This window comes from Megascapheus bottae, chromosome 5 (assembly GCF_031878675.1).
Source record: "Megascapheus bottae isolate mThoBot1 chromosome 5, mThoBot2.hap1, whole genome shotgun sequence".
Lineage (NCBI taxonomy): Eukaryota > Metazoa > Chordata > Mammalia > Rodentia > Geomyidae > Megascapheus > Megascapheus bottae.
Window position 1 is genome coordinate 68,980,889 of NC_143513.1, and position 26,466 is coordinate 69,007,354.

A 26,466-nucleotide genomic window follows, 5' to 3' on the forward strand; every position below is an offset into this window, starting at 1 on the left:
TTATTAGACTAACTAGTAAGCATATGTGTGTTCTATTCCAGAGGGGGGACTTGGCTTTGCTAGGGCTGTAAGGAAACTTCTCTTTACTTCCGAGGAAGACACCAAATCTTTTCAAGCTGTAAGGCATCTTGTATTACACAAGGGGAAGAACAGGAAAGCAAGGGTAATTAGTGCCTAATGTGCAGGATGTACAGAAGCATACACCCATAGGGAACTGCCTCCCCCAAACAAGAGAGCACTAAATTTATATACAATATGCTGTTTCAGAAGATAGAAAATGTCCAAAATCTTTTTAAGAAGCAGTGATAGCTAAACCTAATACACAAACATATAAAGGGGGGGGGGGAGGAGACATAGTTTTGTATAGTTGTGACTATTGAAAGCATTAAAATTTTCTGCATTTTAAACTTAAATCATTAAAATGGAAATGGGAGAATACTACAACAAAGCAACAAGTGGCTCTATCTCTGTAAAAGATGATTGGGAGGGGGTGGGGATGGGAAATGGGGACAAAAACATGAGAGGGGGTATCAATGTATGAGAAGTAATGCACCTGCTACCTGGCGAATGTAACTGTAACCCCTCTATACATTACCCCAATCCCTCCCCCCAAAAAAGAAATAGGATCTTTATTATTTCATTGAAACTTCTGAGGAAAGTACTATCACAACCTCCAAGGTTTAGCTAATCAAAGCAGGTGAGGTCACATGACTATCTTGAGTCATGTCTAATAAGTGATAGATCAAGATTTGTGGGCCAGCATGCACAAAGACCTGGGTTCAATTCTTTGGTACCACATATATAGAAAAAAAAAGCTAGAAGTGGTGCTGTGGCTCGAGTGGCCTTGAGAAAGCCCACAGATTGTGCTCAGGCCCTGACTTCAAGCCCTAGGGCTGGCAAAAAAAAAAAAAAAAAAAATTAAACCCAGGGGTTTTCGTTCTAGAAGTCATTCTTTTAACCAACAAAGTGACAAGACTCCCACCCTCCTTCTCTACCTTCCTTTTTGGTTCTTGAGACTGGTGTATGTAGCCCAGGCTGGGCTCAAATTCATAGTTCTCTTGCTTCAGCCTCATGAGTGCTAGGACGTGGACATTTGTGTATATTTTCATACAGTGTATATATTGTTTCTGCCTACTGGTTGTCACTTTTTTCTCTGAGTAGAGGTGACTTCTGTCTTACTATTTTATGCCTAGTGGGGGGTGAAGCTAGTGATTCTGGGAAACGAAAGTAAGATTTATACTGCTTTCCAGAGTGCTTGAACAATTTACATTCAAGTAGCGTTCCCTTTTGGCCACATCCCTGCCACTATCTGTTACTAGTTTTCTTGATAATGGCCATAACTGAGTGAGGTGGAATCTAAATGTAGTTTTATTTTTTGTTTTTCCAGTCGTGGGGCTTGAACTCGGGGCCTGAGTACTGTCCCTGAGATTTCCCAAGGCTAGAACATGACCACTTGAGCCACAGCACCATTTCTGGCCTTCTCTGTATATGTGGTACTGAGGAATTGAACCCAGGGCTCTATGCATACTAGGCAAGCACTCTACCACTAGGCCAAACCCCCGCCCCTCAATGTAGTTTTCATTTGCATATCTTTAGTAAGGTCTAGCGTATCAAAATTTCTTTTGTGCCTTCTGTTAAAAGTATTATTCTTACTTCAGGGCATGAAGATGTCCTATGTTCTTGGCAGGACACTTGGCACTATAGATTAGTATGTGTGGTGTGAGGTAAGGTGGGAGTGGATGAGTAGGCAGAAAGAAAACAACCAAGCAAAAGAGCCAAAGAACAAGCACAGCACCACATTTGGTACACTTTTCTAAACAACCTGCTTTGTAACAAACATGTGTTCACCAGAAGATACCTTCCCCGCCAACACACCAGTTATCCAGAGGCCTTATTTGCATCTTACCATAGCTGAGGCTTGATGCATGAATGTCCCTTCAGTTACCACCTTGTCTCTGAGGTAAAACTACTCCCTGTAGTCCAGTTCCAGAAAAATGCCTTTTCAATTCCTAAAAAAACTCCAGATATATATATATACACTCAACATATCTAACCTCCCACTGACTATTACAATAACTAAGGTCTAGGAGCTTTTGACATTCTTCTCTTGGTCCAGTAGCCTATCCTCATTTTCCTCTGAGGGTATATAATTTTGCTTTTACTTCCATAAAATTTGCTTTACAAAATGCTGTATTTGGGACTGGGAGTGTGGCCTAGTGATAGAGTGGTTGCCTAGCATGCATGAAGCCCTGGGGTTTGATTCCTTGGTACCACATACACAGAAAAAGCCAGAAGTAGTGCTGTGGCTCAAGTGGTAGAGTGCTAGCTTTGAGGAAGCCCAAAGACTCCCTGTTACCTGATATATTGTATATATGTTTATTTATTTGAAATAGGATAGGGAAGGGTTGAAAACAAGATGAGGGGAGGGGATTAGGGGAGGGAATTGGGGACAAAAACATGAGAAAGGGTAGCAATGTTTGTGAAGTAATACACCTTCTATCTGGTGAATATAATGTAACCCTTCTATTAAATACAATAAAAATATATTTAAAATACCTTCATAACCTCTCAAGGTTCCCCAAATGTTCATTTAAATATGCAAGGGAAGTTTGCTTTCTAAAAGCTAGGAGTAGTTTGGACATTGGTGATCCATCCCTATAATCCTACCTACTTGGCAGACTGAGAGCTGAGAGTCGTAGTTCAAAGCCAGTCAGGACAAGAAAGCCCAAGAGTCTTATCGTGATTCAGTGGAAGAGCACTACCCTTGAGCAAAAAGGTTAGTGACAGCACACAAACTCAGAGTCTGAGCCCCCTGCAAGACTCGCACACACACATATCTAGGAGTATACTAAGCACTGAGTAACAGGGTCTACTGTGTCACATGGCTGAGTAGTACGTAAAAACAAACAAGAGTAGAACAGTCCTATTTTCACCTTTTTTTTTTGGGGGGGGGGTCCATCATGGGGCTTGAATTCTGGGCCTGGGCACTATCCCTGAGCTCTTCAACTTAAGACAACTGCCCTACCCCTGGAGTCCACAGCTCTACTTTCCGTTTTTTAGTGATTAATTGGAGATAAGAGTCTCAGGGACTTTAGTGCCAGGCTGGCTTTGAGCCGCGATCCTCAGATCTCAGCCTCCTGAGTAGCTAGGATTACAGGTGTGAGCCACCGCACCCAGCTTCTATTTTCATGTTCTTAACTGAAACTCAGTGTTTGTGGTCATTTCTACCACATCATCACTAGTTCTATTCAATACTGTATTAGAAGTATTCCCTGTTTTAATCAGCAAGAGGAAAGAAAGGCAGGCACTTGGAAATTAAGTAAAACTGCTACCATTTACAGAAGATATGAATATTCGTAAGGATAACCCTCAGAAATGTGCAATACAACAATAGGAACCAAGAAGAGAACTCAACAAGGTCACTTGATACCAAGTTAATATGAAAAAATAAATTATACATTAGCAATAACAGTGGAAAGGAATATGGCCTAGTGGTACAGTGCTTGCTAGCATACATAAAGCATTGGATTCAAACCCTCGGTACCACATTATATATATAAAAAAAGCCAAAAGTGGAGTTATGGCTCAAGTGGTAAAGCACTAGCCTTAAGATAACCCCAGGTCAGTGCCCAGGCCCTGAGTTCAAAAAAAAAATTGTAGTAAATAATCATTTGGTTATTTGTTTTACATGGTGCCAAAGCATTTAAAGGGGAGATAAAGTATTTCCAACAAATTACCCTGAAATATCAGTATTCATATAGAAAAACATTGAACATATCACATGCATTAAGTTTGGTCAAAATGTAAAAGCTAGAATCATCAAACAGAAGAAAGATAAAGGCTATCATTATGACTTGGGAGGTAGACAAGAGTTATTTAGATAGCACAAAGCAATAGCAATGAAAGAAGAAAACTGATAAATTAGACCTCATAAAAATTAGAAACCTCTATTACACACACACACACACACAGAAGCCACAGACCGGAAGAAAACCTGACCATATTTAAACTCTCACCTTAAACTCATCTGAGATTTCAGACACAAAAGAAGATATCTGCTTCATGAGCCTGTCCACACTGCTCTCACTTCCAGTTTTAAGGAGAGTAGTGATAGCCAGGGTAGCAATGCTTCTGTTTGAGTCTGTGATTAAATTTTCTAGGTCCAGGTTACAGGCAGTAACAGCAGAGGGATGCTTCATTGCCACCTTGTAAACGGGCAAGAAAAAAAAAAGTAAACATCTTGCTGTTGATAAAGGCTAGAGCAAACCTTCAGCTTTAATTAAGTGGCAATATAAAGGGATCATTATAAGTAAAACACAATTGTTTTAAATGAATATAGTAGACTTTGTGCTTGTAATCTGCCTAGCTAGTTGGAGGGTTGAGATAGAAGATATGAGTTCAAGGCTAGCCCCGGGCGGGGGGGGGGCAGGGGAGGGAAAGAACCCTTCTTGACCAATATCTAGATACCGTGGCATGTGATTACCATCCTAGCTTTATGTGGAAAAGCTGGTGGGATCACAGGCCTGGTACATGCTTGGGCAGGAAGTAAGCTCCTATCTCAAAAATAACTAGTACAAAAAAGGCTAGAGAAGTGGTTCAGCAATACAGTACCAGCCTTGCAAGCACAGGACCATGAATTTAAACACCAAGTATTGACAAAATAAAAACAGGTAAGTGTTTTAGAAAGAATGTTTTTAATTCATAAGGTTCATAAGATATAATATATCCTCTGACAAGTGAACAACTGCTTTCTCTTATTTTTTATTACCTTCATAACATCAGCCTTTTATTATAGTTGTCCTTTATTTCCTTATAGAACATATATTCATGCATGTCTACTCTGCTAGATGTTAGCATCTCTAAGAACAGGAGCCACCCACCACAGTAGCTCTTTCTTGAGCTATCATAATGCTTAAGAGTGTTAAACCTTATTATTTAGAAAACTCCTGTAATTAAACAAGTCAGCTGTAGTCACACTGGAAAACCATGGTCACTAGAAGAACCTATTCTTCCTCTTTACTATCTATAGAATCTATAACTCACAATTCTGTAAAGCATCTTCATTAAATCCAAACTAATGAAAAAGTAAGTTTATTTATCCTACTTTGCAAGGGTAGCCATAAGTTTTGTGAGGAAATATCAGTGTGCCTTTATGATGAAAGGCTGCCTAGGACCAGTGGAAATAGTATGGAAGAAATAACACCAATTATCATTCCCCAAAGTCACAAACGTACACCCGAGACATTTGGCTATACAATTATAAAGGATATAACTGTTGAATATCTGCACTGTTAAAAGATAACCACTAACAACATGTGGCTTACGAGTATAGGAAGTATGATCACAATGACTAAGGAACGGAAGCTCCTATTTAATTTTAATTATTTAAATTTAAGCAGCCATTTGTGGCAAATGGCTATCATACTAATCAACAGTGGAAGTCTTGAACACAAAGTACTTCCAAATCAGTTATAGCTACCTACTGAATAACAGAAAAAAATGGCTATACCTAAGGCAAAAAATTTATTATTATTATTATTATTATTATTATTATTATTATTATTATTATTTGTGGTTCATGGGGTTGAACTTGGCCTGGGTATTGTCCCTGAGCTCTTCAGCTCAAGGTTACCTCCCTGCCCTTGAGCTAAGCCCCATTTCCCATTTTCTAGAGGTTAACTGGAGATAAGTCTCAGGTCCTTTTGTGCCCGGGCTGTCTTTGAACCTCGATCCTCAGATCTCAGCTTCCTGAGTAGGTAGGATTACAGGAGTGAGCCACCGTGCCCAGCTAAAAAATGAGGTTTTATAGAAGTCAGGTCCATAAATCATACATGATAAGCTTAAAGAGAAGTCAAATAATTCACATGTAAGATTCCCAAACATTGATATGTTTATGGTTAGCAAAGAGATACCTACCTTATTTAAGGTCCTTACAGCTGCATATCTCAAGGCTGGCTTAGGAGAGCTGCAGAAAAGTTGAAGGACTAAAACAGCAACAAGATCATTGTGAATACTGTTCATTTCATTACCTATTACATAGCTGAACACAAGATCCATATTCACTTCACAGCATTAAAACTCGTATAAAGATGAGGCAAAAATAGAAAATCAGGGACAGCACCCAGGCCCAGAATTCAAGCCTCGTGACTGACAAAAAAAAATCACTTTTTATTCAGTTATTTAAAACTTTAGTAAAAAAATTTCTTTTGTACATATTTATATGCTCATCAATATTTGAATGTAAATGATAGAAATACTAATGGTTATAAGAGCAAATGGGCTCTGTGAACATTAACGAGTGAAAAACATTAAATTAATTTGTCCTCTAAGTATAGTTCTTTCAAAAGTTTTATATAGGGAAACAAAACCTTCAAAAAAGAAACAAGTAAAAAACAATTCAAGTAAATTACACATAAGCTATGCGATGCAAAAACTTTAATATAGGACTACGGTTTAAAACCTAATTCTAAAGAATCATTCTATTCTGTAAACCTAGTGAGATTAAAACTTAAGGCAGCCATCTAGTCAAACTAACCTGAGACAGCAGGTGCCAACTCTCTGGCAGTACACTTAGGAAGATGGATGATAGCAGAAGCAGCCTCATAAACCACCATTTCATGTTTATTTCGCAAGCAGCTCTCAATAAAATCAAAGAGTGGACTTTCATGCCTGCCAACAAGTTATTATAAAATATTGAGATACCAAATGGAGAGACAATAGGCATAATAGCTAAAAGCATGCTATACTGAGATGCAGTTTTGGATTGGTGAGAAAGGGCCTGCTGAAAATTCACATCTCCAAGAAGCAAAACCTGCCAAACCAATTTTTCCAGGCGTATAAAATTTAGCCGAAGACTTGTCTGGCTAGCATTTATTCAAGACAACCAACTTAATCTGGCAAGAATGGTGAGCTTTCTAGATGTGTAACGTCCCCTAATCCCAATTCCCATTCCCACCTTCCCAAATGCATTGTAGTTTTGGAAACCAGCAGCCTCAATCACTGAAGCCGTGAAAGCCAGCAGACTAGCAAAATAGTAGCATCATATATCATCTAATAATAAAATGAAGTAAAACTACATAATTATGTTTTAACAACAGAAAAAATTAAGCCAGGAACTGATATTGCATGCCTGTAATCGTAGCTACACAGGAGACTGAGATCTGAGGCTTGTAGTTCAAAGCCATCCCAGGCAGGAAAGTCTATGAGACTCTTATTTCCAATCAATCACCAAAAGGCCAAGGTGAAGCTGTGACTCATGTGGTATAGCATTAGCTTTGAGCACAAAAAACTCAGGGACAGCAGTGCCCAGACCCTGAAATCAAGCCCCAAGACCTGCATAAATAAATAATAAATACATAAATAAATATTTAAAATAGAAACATACCACTTCTGGGCATCTATCCTAACCATCATGGCCCAAGATATTATAAGGACACCTGCTCAGCTATGTTCATCTCTGCACTATTCACAATAGCCAGGCGATGGAAACAATCCAGATGCCCTACTGCAGATGAATGGATACAGAAAATGTGGTATATATACACAATGGAATTCTACATAGCCAACAGACAAGAGAAAATAATGGCATTCGCAGGAAAGTGGATGAATCTAGAGCAAACCATGTTGAGTGAGACAAGCCAAGACCTAAAGATCAAAAGGCGCATGGTATCCTTAATATGTGGCTATTAAATCCAAAGAGTACAAGAGTGAGAACTCAATAACTGCATACCCAATGCTATGGACATGGTAATGGAAATACAAACATAACTATATAGACATAAAAACCTATGACTCTATAGACATGTTTTATCTCATAAATTAATATGTTTCTATGACATACAAACCCTTAGGCTAATTGTGATTGAGTTCTAAATGCTGAGTCCCAGTGATTGTAAATAGAGATTCCCTCCTTCAACACTTGTATGTTAAACTTGTCATTTAAAATATGATGTAAAAATCAACATTAATAAATTCTTTAAAATATATATATATATAAAATTATAAGACAAAAGAAGAAGCAGCAAACTATGGCCCAAAAGAAAAAAAAAGCAATCAATAGATAATATCCCTAAGAAAGCCCAGATGTTTGACTTATTATGTGAAAACTCTTAGTCAACTAAACAAATTATGTTCAGAGAACTAAAGGAAAGCATGCCTACTGAATAAAATTCAGTTATAACATGGCATTCCACCAAAGAGAAAGTATCAGAAAAGAGATATGATTATTTTTCTTTTTTTCCTTGCCAGTCCTTGGGCTTGAACTCGGGGCCTGAGCACTGTCCTTGGGCTTTCTCAAAGCTGGCACTCTACCACTTGATCCACACCACACTACTTCTAGCTTTTTCTATGTATATAGTACCAAGCAATCGAACCTGGGTTTTTGTACATGGTAGGCAAGCACTCTACCAATAGGCCAAAGTCCCAGCCCAAGATATGATTTTTTTTTAACAAAAAATGTAAAGTTTTGGATTTGGAAAGTATGCTGAAATGAAAAATTAATTTGGGAGGTGCAATAGCACAAATAAAAGAACCAGTAGGGTGAGGAGTGTGGCCTAGTGGTAGAGTACTTGCCTAGAATGCACAAAGCCCTGGGTTCAATTCCTTGGTACCACATACACACAAAAATCCAGAAGTGGTACAATGGCTCAAGTGCTTTAGTGCTAGCCTTGAGAAAGCTCAAGGACAATGCCCATTCCCTGAGTTCAAGGCCCCCCCCCCCCGCAAAAAGCAAAAACAAAACAACAACAACAACAAAAAAAAAAAAACACCAGTAAAACTGAAGGACTTTATTTCAGGTGAGGTGAGCTGAGATAAAACATTAAGAAAACAAATGAAAAAATAAAAGGAAGGCCGAGAGATTGGCCTAGTGGTTAAAGTGCTTGCCTAGCATGCACGAAGGCCCGGGTTCGATTCCTTGGTACCACATACATAGAAAAAAAGCCGGAAGTGGTACTGAGGCTCAAGTGGTAGAGCTCTAACCTTGAGAAAGTCCAAGGACAGTGCTCAGGCCCTGAGCTCAAGCCCAGGACTGGCAAAAAAAAAAAAAAAAAATTAAAAATAAAAGGAAAACATGAATGGAGATTTAAACAAGATTATCAACTTTGCCTATGAATCCTAGAAGGAAAGAGACATCGGAGTGAAAGATCTAAAAAACAATAACTGAAAACCTCCCAAATCTGATGAGCCCTCTTGGGCTCAACAAGACAAATAAATCTCAAGCAGGATGAATATATATAATATACCATCATCAAACTGTTGATATAAAATAAATATAAATCTTGACAGCAACAAGGTAACAATAGATCACACTGTTTAAAGAAAAATCAAATAGTATGAAGCTAATTGAAAGGACCTCCAGGATATTGAAACAAATGCCATATAACGAATGATTGTTGTCCTTAATGTACTATGTTGTCTCTCATCTCCTTTGCTGTCCCTTGGTTATCTCATATTGTTACAGTATCTCACTTTGTTATCTGATATATTGAATTTACTTGTATTTAGTTATTTGAAATTTGATAGGGAAGGGGGGAAAACCAAGACGGGTGGGGGGTGTGGGGGGAGGGTAATGGGTACTAAGACATGTGAAAGGGTATCAATGTATGTGAATTAATGCACCTTCTATCTGGCAAATATCATGTAACCCTTTTACTAATTACAATTTAAAAAAAAGAAAAATCAATACAATTAGGTAATGGAATTTTCACATAAAACAAAGAGAACAAAATACTAAAAGCAAAAGAGAAGACTTGTGTATCCAACAAAACTATCTTCCCAAAATGAAGGTTAATAGACATATTCCTACACAAGCAAAGTACTAAATACACTAAAAGATCACTTTTCAGCTGAGAGACAATGACATTGAATAATCAGGAGAAAATAGAAGGTACCCAAAGTTTTATATATATGTATGTTCAGAAATAAATATTTTTCCTATTTTTTAATTACCTTAGACAAAATTACATAAATCTATCATCTTAGTGGATGTATAATATATACACAGAGCATACATGATGGTAATAGCAAACATGAAGAAAATGGAAGTAAGACTTTATTAGAATAAAGATTGAATATTTTTCCAGGTTCTGGTGGCTCGCACATATAATCCTAGCTACTCAGGAAGCTAAGATATGAGAACTGAGGTTCAATACCAGCCTGGTCAGGAAAGTCCATGAGATTTTTATCTCCAATTAACCTCTAGAAAATCAGAGCTGTAGCTCAAAGTGACAGAGCAAAAAAGCTGGTGATGGCCAGGCGTGGTGGCTCACGCCTGTAATCACAGCTACTCAGGAAGCTGATATCTGAGGATCACAGTTCAAAGCCAGCAGGGGCTTTGAAAAAGACCTTGAGACTCTAATATCCAATTAGCTACTAGAAAACTAGAGGTGGCATTGTAGCTCAAAGGGTAGGATGGTAGCCTTGAGCTAAAGAGTACAGGGACAGCACCTAGGCCCAGAGTTCAAGCCCTACAACCAGCAAAATAAATAAATACATAAATAAATAAGTGGTTAAAGTTGTCTATACTCATTCAATAACTGATAAAAACTAGACAGAAAATCATCAAGGATACAGAAGCTTTGAACAACACCATCAAACAATTTAACTTGATTATATAAAATAGCTGAAAGACTAACTGCAAAATACACATCTGTTCCCTGTGCATATGGGCCATTCCCAAGGATATGTGCCAGGTTATAAAACAAATATCTTCTCTTTTTAATGGACAGAAATTGTACAAAGCATGCTCTCAAATTACATCTAAATTAAATTATAAATCAACAACAGAATTCAAGGAAATCCCCAAATACTTAAGATTAAATAACATACTTCTAAATAACCTACAAGAAATCAAATAGGAAATGAAACATCTGAAAATGAATAAAAATAACCTAACAAATCAAATTTAAGAGTTTTGCTTAAAGCAATGGTTAGAAGAAAATTTGGGGACAGCACCTAGACTGAGAGTTCAAGCCCCACAACCAATAGCAAGAAAATTAGAAAAAGAAGAATAGGTTACAGCAAGCTGAAGAGAGAAAATAGTAAAGTTTAGAACACAGGTTAACAGACTAGAATATAGAAATTTTTATTTTAAATCACTGCAACACTTAGTTGGTTCTTTGATTTTTGGTGGTACTGGGATTTGAACTGGTAAGAAGGTAAGAAGGCACTCTATTACTTGAACTACACCTCCAACTGAACTCAGTTCTTTGATAAAACAAAACTGACAAGCCTTCAGCTATACTAAAAACATGTGTTAAGATGGACACAAGCATCCTTAATCAGTAATGCATAAAAAGAATTATACCTCACAATGAAGTGGTATTAATTACACGAATAAAAGCAGGTTTTATGCCAGAAAATCAATTCATGTTATACACAACATTAAAATCACATAAAGGATGAAAACTACATTTACGTTAAAATATGTAAGAATATGAATTGCCAAAATCCATTATCAATTATATACATATATGTATATATGTATGATTTTTTTTTTTGCCAGTCCTGGGGTTTGAACTTGGGGACTGGGCACTGTCCTTGGGTTTTTCTCAAGGCTACCACTATACCACTTTAACCACAGCACCACTTCAAGCTCTTTTCTGTGTATGTGGTACTAAGGAATCGAACCTAGGGCTTCGTGCATACTAGGCAAGCATTCTACCACTAGGCCACACTCTCTGCTCTCAACTGTATTTTTTAAAAGGACTATCATTAGGAAAGAGGAAATTAGAACCATAAGAATTACTACTACTACATACCCACTAGAATCAATATACATAAGTGTGCACACATGCACGTGTGTGTGTGTGTGCGCGTGCGCGTGCGTGCGTGCGTGCGTGTGAATTCCAAGGCCTCAGACTTGCTACCACTGAGACATGCCTCCCGCTCTGCTTTTTGCTAATTATTTCTGAAATATGACCTCACTTTCTGCCCTGGAGTATACTTAGACCTTGATTCACCTGCTTTAGACTTCCTATCACTGCTGGGATAACAAGTACAGTGGATCTTAGCCATCTTTTTTATTTGCTTGTTTTTCTCCTAGGCTAGCCTAGAACTGCAATCCTTCTATCTCAGCCTCCCATGTAGCTTAGTGATACCAAATGAGTGCCAATGTACCTAGCTATCCATTGAGAAGGGATCTCTAAATTTTTCTGTCAGGGTTGGCCTTGACTGTGATTCTCCCATTCTCAGCCTGCTGAATATCTAGATGTAACAGTGTTAACCACAAGGGCCCAATCAAAATTAACTGGTTTTGTTTTGTGTTTTAAAAATCCCACCAGATAGAAACACATGTTGACGAAGATAAAGAAAATTGGTATTCTCATAAACAATATAAAATTATATAGCTAATTTGGAAAAGTTTGTCAATTTCTTTACAAGTTAAATGTAACCTTACTCAGTTATTCCTTTTATGGGAAATTTCCCAAGAGAATGTGGATGTCCACACAAAGCTTTGTTCAGGGCCATTCATAGTGGTACTATTAATAACAGAAAAAGAGCTAAACCAAATGCCTAATAACCAATGAACAAATAAAATGATGTTTATTAATGGGTACCAAGACATGTGAAAGGGTATCAATGTATGTGAATTAATGCACCTTCTATCTGGCAAATATCATGTAACCCTTTTATTAATTACAATAAAAATATATAAACAAATAAAATAAAATGATATTTATTTACACCATAGAATATTATTCAATCTGGAATAAAGTAGAGATGAGATGTAATAACACAGTGATCCTAAAAGCATGCTGAGTGAAGCACAGTTGTGTTTCCATTTACACAGACAAAATTTATACACAAAAAGCTCAGTGTTTGCATAGGGCTGTGTGTGTTAACGGGAATTAACAGCCATAAGACTAAGGAACTTTATGAGATGTTTAAAAATGTTATCATAATGGTTGCACAACTTTATATACTTACTAAAATCAATACAATTGTACATTTACAGTGAACGGATTTTTATCACTAGTAAGTGATACCTCAATAAAACTGATAACAATGCCTATCTACACTATCATAAAGCTATTATGCTGTTGCTGGCTCAGGGACAGAAACAGCATTGGGAAAGAGGAATCCAAAACTAGACCAATGCTTATGAGGACATATGATCATACACTTTCAACAAATGGTGCTGGGACTTTGGTATTTGTATGGGAAAAATAAACTGTTATTTTTTTATCACATTGACCCCCAAACAGGAATAGTCACAAAAGATGTATCTGTGAACCTTGAGTAAGAAATTATCTTTTGAGAAAGGCAATAAAAACACTCCCATTCAAATAGCATGGCATTTGGGAAGTGGAGGTGAGAGGAAAAGACCAGCAAAAGGCAAGCCTAAGCCAGTAAGTGAAACTGTCTCACAAAACTAAGGGCAGGGGATGAAACTAAGTGGCAGAACGTTTGCCAAGGATGTACAAGACTCTGAAAAAAGACAAACAGTATTCCTTTGGTAAAAAGATTGACAAATTTGACTGTCTTATATTTAAGAAATCTCATTAGTCAAAATAAAGAGTTGAGGTAAAAAGAAAAAGAAAACAAAACTAGTCAAAAACTCAAACAGGTACTTTAGTAGAATGAATATCCAAATGGATATTAAGCCAAAGAAAGCTGTCAAAAATCATTAACAATTACAAAATTACAAATTAAAACCATAATTTGACAAGAACGTTAAAGAAATTTACAGAATGGTCTTTCACAAAATGGTGCTCAACAAATGGACATCTGTATTATTCAGCAACACTGTGACACTATGATTGACAGAAAAACTTCAATGGGTTTAGTCAATGATTGCTTGCTACCATCAACTGGTCGGAACATCATGGAGAGTGGATGAAGGGGGAGACTGCTCACTTCTTAGTAGTTATAAAGAACACAGAAGAGACTGGAGACCAAATGTAACTTTTAGAAACATGCCTCTAGTTACCAACTTTATCCAAGTAGGCTCCATATCCCAAAATTTCCAGACCCTCCCCAAACAGCAGTACCACCTGGGGAGGACGCGGTGTGCCACACTTTCAACAAGTGTGGGAAGAGGGCATTTCATATCCATTACTCATGTGCAAACGAGTGAAGTTAAATCCTTAGCTCACATTACATTAAAAAATATCTCAAAATGCATCAAAAACCTAAATGTAAAAGGAAACATTGTTTTGGGAAAAAAAAAGATTGTGACATTGGATTAATCTATTGTTTCTTAGATAAAACACCCAAACACAAACAACTCCAAGAGGGAAGGGGGACACAAATTAGATTTCTGTGCTGCAAGAACACCATTAAGAAACACAAGCATAGAGGGGTGACTCAAGTGGCAAAGCACTTTCCTAACAAGCTCTAAAATGGTTTGTTTAAATCCCAGTACCACTGCCCCCATCAAAAACAAACAAAGTATTTGAAATAGGACAGGGAATGGGGGAAAACAAGATGAGAGGCGGGGGTGGGGGGAGGGAAATGGGGACCAAGACATGAGAAAGGGTATCAATGTTTGTGAAGTAATGCACCTTCTATCTGGTGAATATAATGTAACCCTTCTATTAATTACAATAAAAAATATATTTAAAAAACCAAAAATATCAGAAACAGAAAAAGACAAAACAAGAAGAACAGGAATAAATACTTGCAATTTTTGCATCTAACAAGGGTATTATATCTATGATACTTCAAAAGTAACAAATAAACAACCTAAAATTTTGAAGGACAAAGATTTTGTCCTTTAGTGTAAATGGCCAATAAACATGTAAAATGATATTCATCCAACTTCTTTAGGCCTTCTAGGATAGATAGTTATAAAAAAAAAGACAATGATGGTTGTAAAGAGGATTTGGAACAACTAGAACTCTCCTACAACTAATGATAGTAATATAAATTGATCTAACTCCCTCTGGAAAACAATTTGGTAATTCCTCACAAAATTAAACACACTAAGATCCCACAATTCTTTGTGTGTGGGGGGGGGGTCACCAGGCTTGAACTTGGCCTAGGTGCTGTTCTTTCTTCAGCTCAAGGCTACTGCCCTAGCCCTGGAGCCAAGCCCCACTTCCCATTTTCTAGAGGTTAATTGCAGGTAAGAGTCTCATGTTCTTTTGTGCCCTGGCTGGCTTTGAACCTTGATCCTCAGATCTCAGCCTCCTGAGTAGCTAGGATTACAGTAGTGTGAGCCACCTTGCCTGGCTAAGATCCCACAATTCTATGTATCCATACAAACTAAAAACAATTCACAAAAAATTATATGCCTTATTCATATCAATATTATTTATAGTAGCAAAAACAGAGATACAGCCAATATTCCTGAATAGATAAATGAAATATGAAATGTCAAAAGAATGAAGTGCTAATACTTCCACAATACAGATTTGCTTACACTAAGTAAAAGGAGCCAGAAACAAGAGACTATATGAGGTATGATTCCACTTATGAGAAATGTCTAGAAAACACAAGTCTAGAGATTAAAAAAAAAAAGTTAAGGGTTTTTCGAGAAGCCAAAGAAAGAAGGAAGAGTGTTAATGGACTGAGGATATCTTTCTAGGATGATGAAAAAGTTTTAGAATTGGGATAGTGACAATACTTTTTAGGTATATTAAAATACTGAACTATACACTCTCAAAAGGTGAGTTTATAACTGTGAGCTATATAAATAAGAATACAAGATTAGAAAAATTTTAGTTTGACAATATTAACTGTTGACACTATTAAATGGAATGTAAACTGATACAATCACTTTGAAAAAAAACAAAGTGTGACATATAAAGTGAAGAAATGTATATCCAATGATCTATCACACACATACACACACACACACACACACACACACACCTGTATTATTGTCTTCTCAATGTGTTCCCCAAGAGTTCATGTATTGGAGACTTAATTACCAAATCCATATGCTAGTGATACTTAGAAATTTTGGAGGTAATCAGTATTAGAAGAAGAAGTGAAACCCTACGATGGCATTAGTAGCTATATCATTGGAAGGCATATCTAAAGTTAACATTCTTGCTGTGACATATTATATGATCCTTTCCACCAGATTATGAGGCAGGAGAAAGACTCTCACCAAATGCTGTACAGATATAACACATTCTTGACTTCTCAACTTCAAGAATTAAGTAAACAGATCTCTTATTTATAAGTTATTTAGTTTCAGGTATATCAACATACATAACTCTCATAGCAAAATACTAAGTAGAAACATACACAAGTACACACAGATACACAGACAGACACTGGTGGCTCATACTTATAATCCTGGCTACTCAGGAGGCTGATAACTGAGAGCTGAAATTCAGAGTCAATACAGGCAAACATATCTGAGAGACCCTTACCTCCAAATAACAAGCAAAAAGCCATTAGTGAAGGTATGGCTCAAGTGGTAGAATGCCAATCATGAACAAGAAAGTGGAGTAGGAGCAAAAGCATCAAGAATGAATGGAGGAATGAATAAATGAATAAAGAAACACAAAATGCAGCATGATTTTATAGATAGATTGCTCAAAGCACAGCAAAACTAAACTTTTACTGTTTAGAGATGCACATACAGGGATAAAATTCTAAAGAAAAGCAAAGAATTAAGTCATGTGGGTAGTTCATGCCTGTAATCCTAGCTACTCAGAAGGCTAAGACCTGAAGATCACAGTTCAAAGACAGCTCAGGCTGAGAAGTCTGGGTGAAACTATCATCACCAATTAACCACCAGGAAACCAGAAGAGTTTCAAAGTGGCTCAAAGTGGTAGCATGCTAACTTTGAGCAAAGGAGTTCAGGAACAGCACCCAGGCTCTGAGTTCAAGCCTTATAACCAACAACAAAAGGAAGGAAGGGAGGAAGGAAGAAAGGGAGGAAGAGGGAGATGAGGGAAGGAGAAAAGGAGGGGAGGAGGAAAAGAACTACCATACAGTCATAGTAGCAGTTTCTTCTGGGAGCAGAGAGTTATGATCAGATAGAATGATACATAAAGTATGTTTGGGGTACCACAAATATGCTACTTCCTAAGATATGTGGCACTGTATGAAATTTTCCAAGTATATATATACACACACACACACACACACACACACACACACACACACACACACGATGTACATACAAGTGTTAAGTTTTACCAAGTTATTCTGTATTGCATTATCTTTTTTAATTTAAAACTGTTGAAGATGGACCAGGAGTTTGGCCTAGTGGTAGAGTGCTTGCCTAGTATGCACAAAGACCTCGGTTCAGTTCCTTGGTACCAAGTAAAAAAGCCAGAAGTTGTGTTGCGGCTCAAGTGGTAGAGCACTAGCCTTGAGGATAAGCCCAGGAACAGTGCTCAAGCCCCAGGACTGGCTAAAAAAAAAAATCTGTCAAGGAACCAATACTTCATACTCTATTGAATACAGGGTCTAAAATAGGAGATTAAACAATGAGGTTAATTTTGTCAGCAATCAACTAAGCTTTTTATAACATTCTTATGTTTGTCGCTTTCTAAGAGAGATGTTAATTTCCTATATTTAAGATTTTTCCCTACATATTTTGAATCTATTGGAAGTATATTCAAGTTTTTATTTTAGATCATTATTTCTGGCAAAATACAAAATCATACCTTGTCTTTTTTATAGCACTATATCCTGATTCCTATTCTGGCTTATATTGACAGACCATACTATAGTTCTTTGTGAAGATATAACTAATATATATTTTCTGGCATGTCTATGTATGTATATAAGTGTACATTACACACATATACACCTATATTTTAAAAACATAAAATATAAACCCTCCTTTTTATGAGTACTAGGGGTTGGAATTCAAGACCTTGTAAAAGCTCTACTCTTTGAACCAAGTCTCCAGCTCTGATATAATTATATGAAATTTTCCCCTGTCATTTATAAACACATATCAAATCTCATTTCTTTATACTCTGAGGCTTTTAAAAAACTTTTTTTGTCAAGGTGATGTACAGAGGGGTAGCAGTTACATTCATCGGGTAGTGAGTACATTACTTCTTGAACATTGTTACCCCTTCTCCTGTTTTTCTCCCACTCTTCCTCCTCCAATCCCCTTCCACTCATCTTGCTTTTCCCTTACTTTCCCTCTTTCAAATAAACAAATAAATGTATATATAATATGCAGGTACCACATTCTGATACTGTAAAAACATGAGATTTAACTATAAGGAGATAAGAAGAAAAAACAAATTGTTTCACATAGTTCATGAAGAACCACAATCACAAAGATAAACTTCTTGTTTCCATATCCTGGAGTTCATTTCGCTTACCACATCCTATATGGCCATATACATAGCTTTTGCGCTATTAGAATTCTATTAGGAGATACATCTGAGGCTGTTTTAATAGGCAACTCCACTTGTATTTGTTATGATAAATGATATATTTTATGTGCTAGCCAGACTCTTGTGCCTCAGTTTCTGAATACTCATATCCTTGAGTAGACTCCTTCTCATATATACAGGGTTATTCATTGTGATCAAAAGAATTCATGAGAAGTGATACCATGCTAATCAAGGATTAGGCTGCTGCTAAACACTCATCAGGCTTCCATGTCAGGTTTTCTCTCGTGATTCACCTGCTTACAGGGAAGCCAGATGCCAGGCTACAGGACATTCAGACTACCTAAAGAAAGGTTCTCCAAGTGGGAAATGGAAGCATTTGCTCAACAGTCAGGAGAAAATCAAGGCTTGCCAATGGCTATGTGAATAAAATCTGTACCAGACCCTGTAGCCTAGACGATGGCAGCCCATGACCAACCATTTGAGTGCAAACTCACAAGGGATTCAAAACTAGAACCAGACTGCTAAAGCCCCTTTCAGATACCTGACTACAGCCACTGTGAGATAACAAATGTTTATTAGGAACGGCTGCTTGATCCTGTATGAAAGGAAATGTACTCATAACCTGACTCATTAACTGTAATCCCTCTGTACACCTTTATAGTACCAAAAGAGTAAATAATAATTTGAAATAACTTTTTTAAAGTAAATAAATACATTGGAGAAAAAAAGAAATGGCTAAGTTTGAGAGCAATTTGTCACACAGCAAGGGATATCTAATACATTTATACTTACTTCCAACCAATTTGTTGTTTTCTAATTATACACCTCACCAAAACTAGTTTTTTTCCCCTTAACCGCCAATCAAATGTTTTCCTTGTTCTACTTTTTACTTGAAAGCTTTCGTTTCCATTTGTAGTTATAATTTCTGCAATAGTTTAAATTATGACTTGGCAACTGAAACCTAATACAGTACTGCACTCATGGTTGAATGAACGCTGCTATCAAAGGAGTCAAAAAGATGTTATAAAAGGTCATGGTCTCTCACTATGTGATGGCTTTAGTATTATTATGACAGAACACAAAAGCTCTTGCCAGATTCTGGTACCATGTTCTTAGACATCCTAGCCTCCAGAACTAGTCTCTGATCTCAGCCTCTTGGGCAGGAAGGATTTACAGGCATTAACTACAGGCATCTGATGGTAAGCATTTACTTTTTTATTCAAGTACTGATAGATACTTGAACTACTTACAACTCGGGGATATTATAAGTAACAGTTTTCTAAGTCTTTCCCTACATATCATATTACACAGTGTGTGCATTTCTGTTTGGTATTTATAAGAAGCTGACTGAGACTGCTGATGAGGAAGGTCATGGAATCCAGAGATCAATTTAAGATCTTTGCAATACTAAGAACATGATATGTATTTCCATTCATTCAGGTCACACTTTAAACAATATGTAGTAATGCTTATAATCCTTACAGATTCATTCCTGAGGATCTGATTTTATTATAATCACAAATAATAACTTCTCAAACTTATAGCTCACCTGTTGGTTATTAGAAAAACGAACTAGCTGCTTTGGAGACTAACTCTCCATCCAGCAACCCTGGTAAACTCATTTTTTTCTAACAAAAATATGGATTATTCTGATTTTTTTCTATATTCCAACATGTCTACAAAGACAGTGTTCTGTTCTCCTTTCAACACTTTCAATATTCTGTTTTTCTTTACTATTCCACAAAAGGTAATTTCCAATAAAATGCTACTTAGAAAACAGAAATAAAAGGCGTCCTTCTCTCATTCATGCTTTCATATCCCAATAAATAAAGTGTGCAAGAGGATTTTTGTACACTTACTGGAAGAACAATATTCTCTTCCAGTCCTGGTTTGTAGATACTTGTTTCGTTTTGTTATGTAGGTAAGGCTAGTCTTTTTTTTTTTTTTTTTTGCCAGTCCTGGGCTTGAGCTCAGGGCCTGAGCACTGTCCTTGGACTTTCTCAAGGTTAGAGCTCTACCACTTGAGCCTCAGCACCACTTCCGGCTTTTTTCTATGTATGTGGTACTGAGGAATCGAACCCGGGTCTTCATGCATGCTAGGCAAGCACTTTAACCACTAGGCAAAACTCCCGGCCGGTAAGGCTAGTCTTAAGTCAAAAATCCTCCTGCCTTCCCCTCCACCCCCGCCAGTACTGTATTGGGCATGTGCTACAATGCCTGGTTATGAAGTGGTTTTTAATTATAAACTACTATTGAATCTATCAACGATTTTATGTTAAGACATTAAGATTTTTCTCCTGTCTTTTGTTTTGTTTTGTTTTTTTAACTTTTGCAGTACTGAGGTTTGAATTTAGGAACTTGTGCTTGCTAGGCAAGCATTCTAACACCTGAGCCACTCCCCAATTCCTCTCTGCCTTAGTTGTTTTCAGATAGAGTCTCATTTTTGTCTGCTGTTAGCCTCAGATAGCAATCCTCCTACTTACAGCCACTACATAGCAGGGAATCATAGTAAATTTCACCACACACAGCCTTTTGGGTCTGACTGAATTTTTGCTGGAGCTAGCCCTGACCGCAAATCCTTATAATCTCCACCACTCATGTAGCTGAGATTACAATTGTAATTATCTCACTTAGCCTATTCAGTTGAATTTTATATGTCAGGAAAACTATTTTTAAAATAAAACCAGCTGGTACCAGTGGCTCACACTTGTAATCTGGGGAGGCTGTGATCTGAGGATCACAGTTCAAAGCCAGCAGGGGCATTAAAGTCCATAAGACTCTTATCTCCAATTAACTCCCAGAAAACTAGAGTGGTGCTGTGGCTCAAAATGGTAGAGCACTGGCCCTGACCTGAAGAGCTCACGGATATCACCAAAGCTGAGAGTTCAACATGACCAACAAAGATAAATAAATAAAACTATATGGAAATATTTGGTCATTATTTTTTCATAATTTTCCCCTTTTCTCTCACCTTACTTGTAGATTCCAATTATGCACATATTAGGCCTTGATATTATTTTACAATTTTGTAAGGTCATGTTTTAATCTATTTTCTCTCTGTTCTTCAAATTAATTACTATTACTCTACCTTCAAATTCACTAATTTTAACTTGTGCCTCTGGTAGCAAGCCTTGTCTATTTTGAAGTTCATCCAGTAAATTATCCATCTCCCTCTTGTCAAAAGGTGATGACAACGCCTTCTACCCCTGGAACTGAATATGTTATAATGTGGCAAAGGAACCTCAAAGATAAAATGAATGTATGAATTAGATTATCCAGGTAAGTATAACCTATCAAATGAGATCTTAAAACCAAACATGCAGTTAAGAAAAAAGAAAGAGGCAAAAGAGATATAACAAAAGAACAAAACTCAACACACATTGCCAACCCTGATATATGTAAGCCAGCACACAAGGGTCTGAACAGAGGCCTGTAGTTATTCAATGAAAGTATGAAAACAATCCAGACAGCCTACAGGTGCAGGGATAAACCTCTGGCTGAAAGACGACTAGATGACAGTAGTAAAAAGGACATGAAGGAGAAAAATACGAGTATATACTTAGAAGATTTTATATTATTCACAAAGTAGTACACTATTAGACTATACTATACACTGAATAGGATATTATAAGCTCAAGAATAAATTTCCAGTAAAAAAACTAATATATATATATATATATATATACCTTAAATGTCAATAGAAATTAAGATGTTATATTTACAAATATTTAATTAGAGCTTCTTGCTTCTCTCTAGAGGTGGTATAGCTTCATTATACTAATCCTCCACAAAAAAATTACACCATCAGTATAAAAAATAACAAAAAACAAAGAAAATCTACAATATTTGAAAGTACCTGGTGAATAATAAATTAAAAACTAGAAGGCAGTTGATGCCTGAAAGACAGAAGCTTTATGGAATAAAATCTGTGTATTTCTAGATATTCTCATCAAAATCTTCCTCAACTTCTGATATAAAATATTTGAAAGCCTCAGCATTTACTAGACAAGCTCACACAAAGTTTGAGGGTGGTAAAGTGACTAAAAGTTCAGGATAGGAATTTTGGAGATTAGGGAACCACAAAAGGGATGAGTCTCAAAATCAATTTTAAACTCAGAAAAAATTATTTGCTGGTGACTGAACTATGAATAGTTAGGTGAAGAGCCTAGGATATCTGGAAAAAAACAGAAGCTATTATGACAAAAGCACCAAATAAAGAATTTAGCTATAATTCATTATGGAAGACAAAAAGGTTGGAATTTTCTATCAATCAACTTTTGAGGTAAAGAAACAATGTAAATTTTATTATTTGTAACCTATCATTCACCATCACAATGATTCATTTCTTTATGGTTGGAGGTCCCTGCTTCCTATAGGTTACTATTTTTAGCTAACATTTTGTACACTGACAAATTTTTCTATGGCTTTTTCATTTACCTACGTATTTTTACTTTTTTATCTAGATGATCACTTTTATTTATCTACATATTCTCCATTCTTTCATTTTTCCTGCTTTAGTAAGTTTTCTTTTGTTTAATGTGTTTTGAAATTCAAGCATCATCTATGTACATCTCTTTTTAGCCTGAAAAACTTTATAATGTAAATATGACTGAACTGAATCCTTCAGATTTGTCATCTGGTTAAAATACCTTTATTTCATCTCAACTTAGAGGAATAATTTGATAGGATAAAGAACCTAGATTGACAGTTTTTTATTGCAAGAATTTTAAGATAATTATTACTGTCTGTCATCTATTTTTCAGTGTGCTTTTCATTGTTGTAACAAAATACCTGATGCTGGATAGTTTTATAAAGAAAAGAGGTTTATTTAGCTCCCTATACTAACAGCTCAAGATTTACTTGCACTTGGTAACAGTTCATCTGGCAGACTCCCAAGGTAATGCAGGGGTTCAAATGGCAAGAGGGAAGTATGGACACACAGGGACACGCATGCGCACACGCACATACACAACCTCTGATCTCTCCCCAGCAGTATTCAACCAGTGAAATTTTACCCTGAAGACTTTATCTAAACTTAAGGACCTCTAACCTCAAAACTCCAGAGTTAGACAGAAGTCCTACCCTCTTAATATCTCACAACAGGGATTAAAACATTTTAATCCATGAATCCTTGGGCAATATACTCAAACCATATTCAACCATAGCAACCATGATTCATATTTTTGTTTCCCTGAATCAAATGTGTTATTTTTTTCCTTTGGTAACTTTTAAGGGTTATTGTCAACCCCCAACTCCCCAATCCCATGTCTGTCCTCAGCTAACCCAAAGTAGCTGGGATAGCTGGGATTATAGGTACAAGTCATTGTGGCAGACTTCCACAGTTCTTTTTAATTTGAAAAGCATCCAACTTATCCGTAATATCAATACTGCCCTAAAACATTCATAAAGAAAATAAATTCTAAAATGCACTAACTTGCAAACAGAAACTAAATTAGGTTTAGAACACTTACCCATCTTCATTTTCTTTTAGTAAGCGACTAGCAATTCGGATCAGCATACAGTAAGCAAACTGTGATTTGAGACCAGATTTGGTAAACTTATTTAACATCTTGGAAACAGCAAGGCGATCATTCTTCCTCAGGTGATAAAGTACTCCCAGTGCATGATACTAAAGAACAAGGAAAATAGTGTGGCACACAGATGAGAAAGAAGACAAAACAATTATATGAAAATAGAATTACATGGAATTACATAAAAGGTTTCTAATAAAAAGATATCCAAGTCAAATATACGCAAACAGCATATTGTTTTCATATTGAATTCAACTCAGACAATACTAAAACAATAAGAGTTCTAATTTACCCTAGAAGTTATAAATTGAGACTAAACCAGTACAAAGTGGGTAACATACAACCTAAGAAACGGCTTTGGAAGAGTCAACACTGACCTACACAGCCTCACTCCCAAGGCTTTAGCAGTGGTACAGACTATTTGACTTATTTATTTATTTCAAACAAGCTATTGCTATGCTGCCCAGACTGGTCTCAAGCTCATGGGCTAAAGTGATCCTCTAACTGCAATGCTGGGACTACAAGTATATGCCATGACAAATCTGTTTATTAGGTTTAGATCATCTATAGCCATGTTAGCAAAGGATTAATCTCCTAAAGTAAGCTAAAGAAGTATCATTATCATGATGATTTATATAAAAATACAAGTTTAGAGTTAGGAGAGTGAGTGTCTCCTTATGGAAAAATACTGTTTCCACATAATTAAATATGCTAACAGAAGAAATTGTAAGCATTGAAAAGGCCTAAGTAACTTTTCAAATACATATGGAATATTTCATATACAACTGCCAATTAATATAGCCTAACCCAAGGAAGGTTACTTGAAGGTGGTGGTGATCAGATCACATCTTGAGGCCAGCTGAGGCATGAAAGTTTACAAGACTCTGTCTCAAGTTGCTAGGCAAAGTGGTCTATTATCCCAGATACAGGGGAAATAGAAGGCCTGGGAACAGTGTCACACATCTATCATCTTCAGTGTCATGGGGAAGCAGGAGTTCTGCAGCCTCAACTAGCTTGGACATAAAGTAAAATCCTGCCTCAAAAATAATCAAGGCAAAAAGGGAATGGAGGCATGGCTCAAATGGTAGAGCACCTGCCTTACAGAAGGTACCTTTCCAGTGAGGAAGAGTTCAATCCACAGTATTACCAAAAAAAAAAAAAAAGAAAGAAAAAAGAAAAATTAACCTGTATCAGGTATACTGATAATACACCTATAATGCCTGCACTACAAAGGCTAGAACTTGGGAATCCCCTCCCTGCACTAAAAGGGAGCAGGATTCCTATGTTCTAGGTCAGTCCATGATACAGACCAAGTTCAAGGCCAAATTTGGAGTCTGTATGGAGTCCTTGATTCAAAAGGAGAAGAAGAATCTGAAACTATAGCTGAAGTGGTAAAAGAACATTCCCGGCAAGCAAAGGCACTGAGTTCAAACCCAATACCTCAAAAAAAAAAAAAAAAAAAAGAAGAAAGTTTTTCCCTATAGTAAAAAATAGCCTGATAAGTCTTATAAGCACATATATGAATGAAATGATTTAAAGGTTTCATAAAATAAAATTTGTTCTGAGTTTTACAATGTCTATAATCAAGGCTGAAAAAATTTTGAATTGAACATCTTTATATAAATTGCTCTTTAAATCAAAGACTGCAATGCACTGTGAAGTAACTTTCAAGTAAGCATTTTGGTCTACTATTGAATACAAAATCTTTCTCAAACATTCCTAAATAAGGTCATCTAGCTTCTCCTAAACACATGAAAGCCCTTTGAAGTAATCATAGTGAGAAACCTTTCAAAAAATAGGTTGCTTGTTTATCTCTGCACTATTCAATCCAGATGCCCTATTGCAGATGAACGAACACAAAAAATGTGATACACACACACACACACACACACACACACACACACACACACAATGAATTCTACATAGCCAATAGACAAGATAAAATAATGGCATTCACAGGGAAGTAGACGAATCTAGAGCGAATCATGTTGAGTGAGACAAGTCAAGACCAAAGGAACAAAAGGCACATGGTATCCTTAATATGTGGCTATTAGATCCAAACAGTACAAAAGTGAGGACTCAATATTTGCGTACCCAGTGCTATGGACATGGTATTAGAAATATAAACACAACTACATAGACATAAAAATTTATGACTCTATAGAAATAATGTTTTATTACATAGATTAATATATATCTATGACATATAAACCCTCAGCCTATTTTTAATTATGTTCTAAAATCTAAGTGCCAGTGATTGTATACAGAGATTCCCTTCTTGAATAATTGTTTGTTTGATAAGTCATTTGAAATGTGATGTAAAAATCAATGTTAATAAATTCTTTAATTAAAAAAATAAAATCAGAGCTCCCCCCCAAAAAATAGGTTGCTTAATATACCAAATAATTTGCCTTGAATTAATGTTGGGGAATTGCCCAGCATTATACATTAATATTCTACATAATATATTGCCCTTAAAGAAAGATGAGCCTGAGACATTCAATGACAGTACCTGGACCATAATATTATCACTTGATGCAGCTTCCTGGGCTTCATTTATCCACCGTTTAACCACATCATAGCTTATCTTCATCATATGCTAAAACACAGAAAAACATGAGACCAGCTCACAAATGGAACTTTACATCTAGGAGTCAATTTTCTTGCAAAAT

At 36.5% G+C, this 26,466-nt stretch overlaps 1 protein-coding gene across 1 annotated transcript in view; it reads right to left on the bottom strand.

Annotated features, from left to right (window-relative positions):
* Window positions 1-26,466, bottom strand: part of Copg2 (coat protein complex I subunit gamma 2) — a 105,621-nt gene that overhangs the window by 56,550 nt on the left and 22,605 nt on the right. The window contains exons 8-12 of the mRNA XM_090333306.1: window positions 26,307-26,393; window positions 23,735-23,892; window positions 6,536-6,669; window positions 5,917-5,984; window positions 4,017-4,205 (exon numbers count right to left, since the gene is read on the bottom strand). Of these exons, the coding sequence (XP_090189432.1) occupies window positions 4,017-4,205; window positions 5,917-5,984; window positions 6,536-6,669; window positions 23,735-23,892; window positions 26,307-26,393 (636 nt within the window). The remainder of the gene's footprint in view (window positions 1-4,016; window positions 4,206-5,916; window positions 5,985-6,535; window positions 6,670-23,734; window positions 23,893-26,306; window positions 26,394-26,466) is intronic.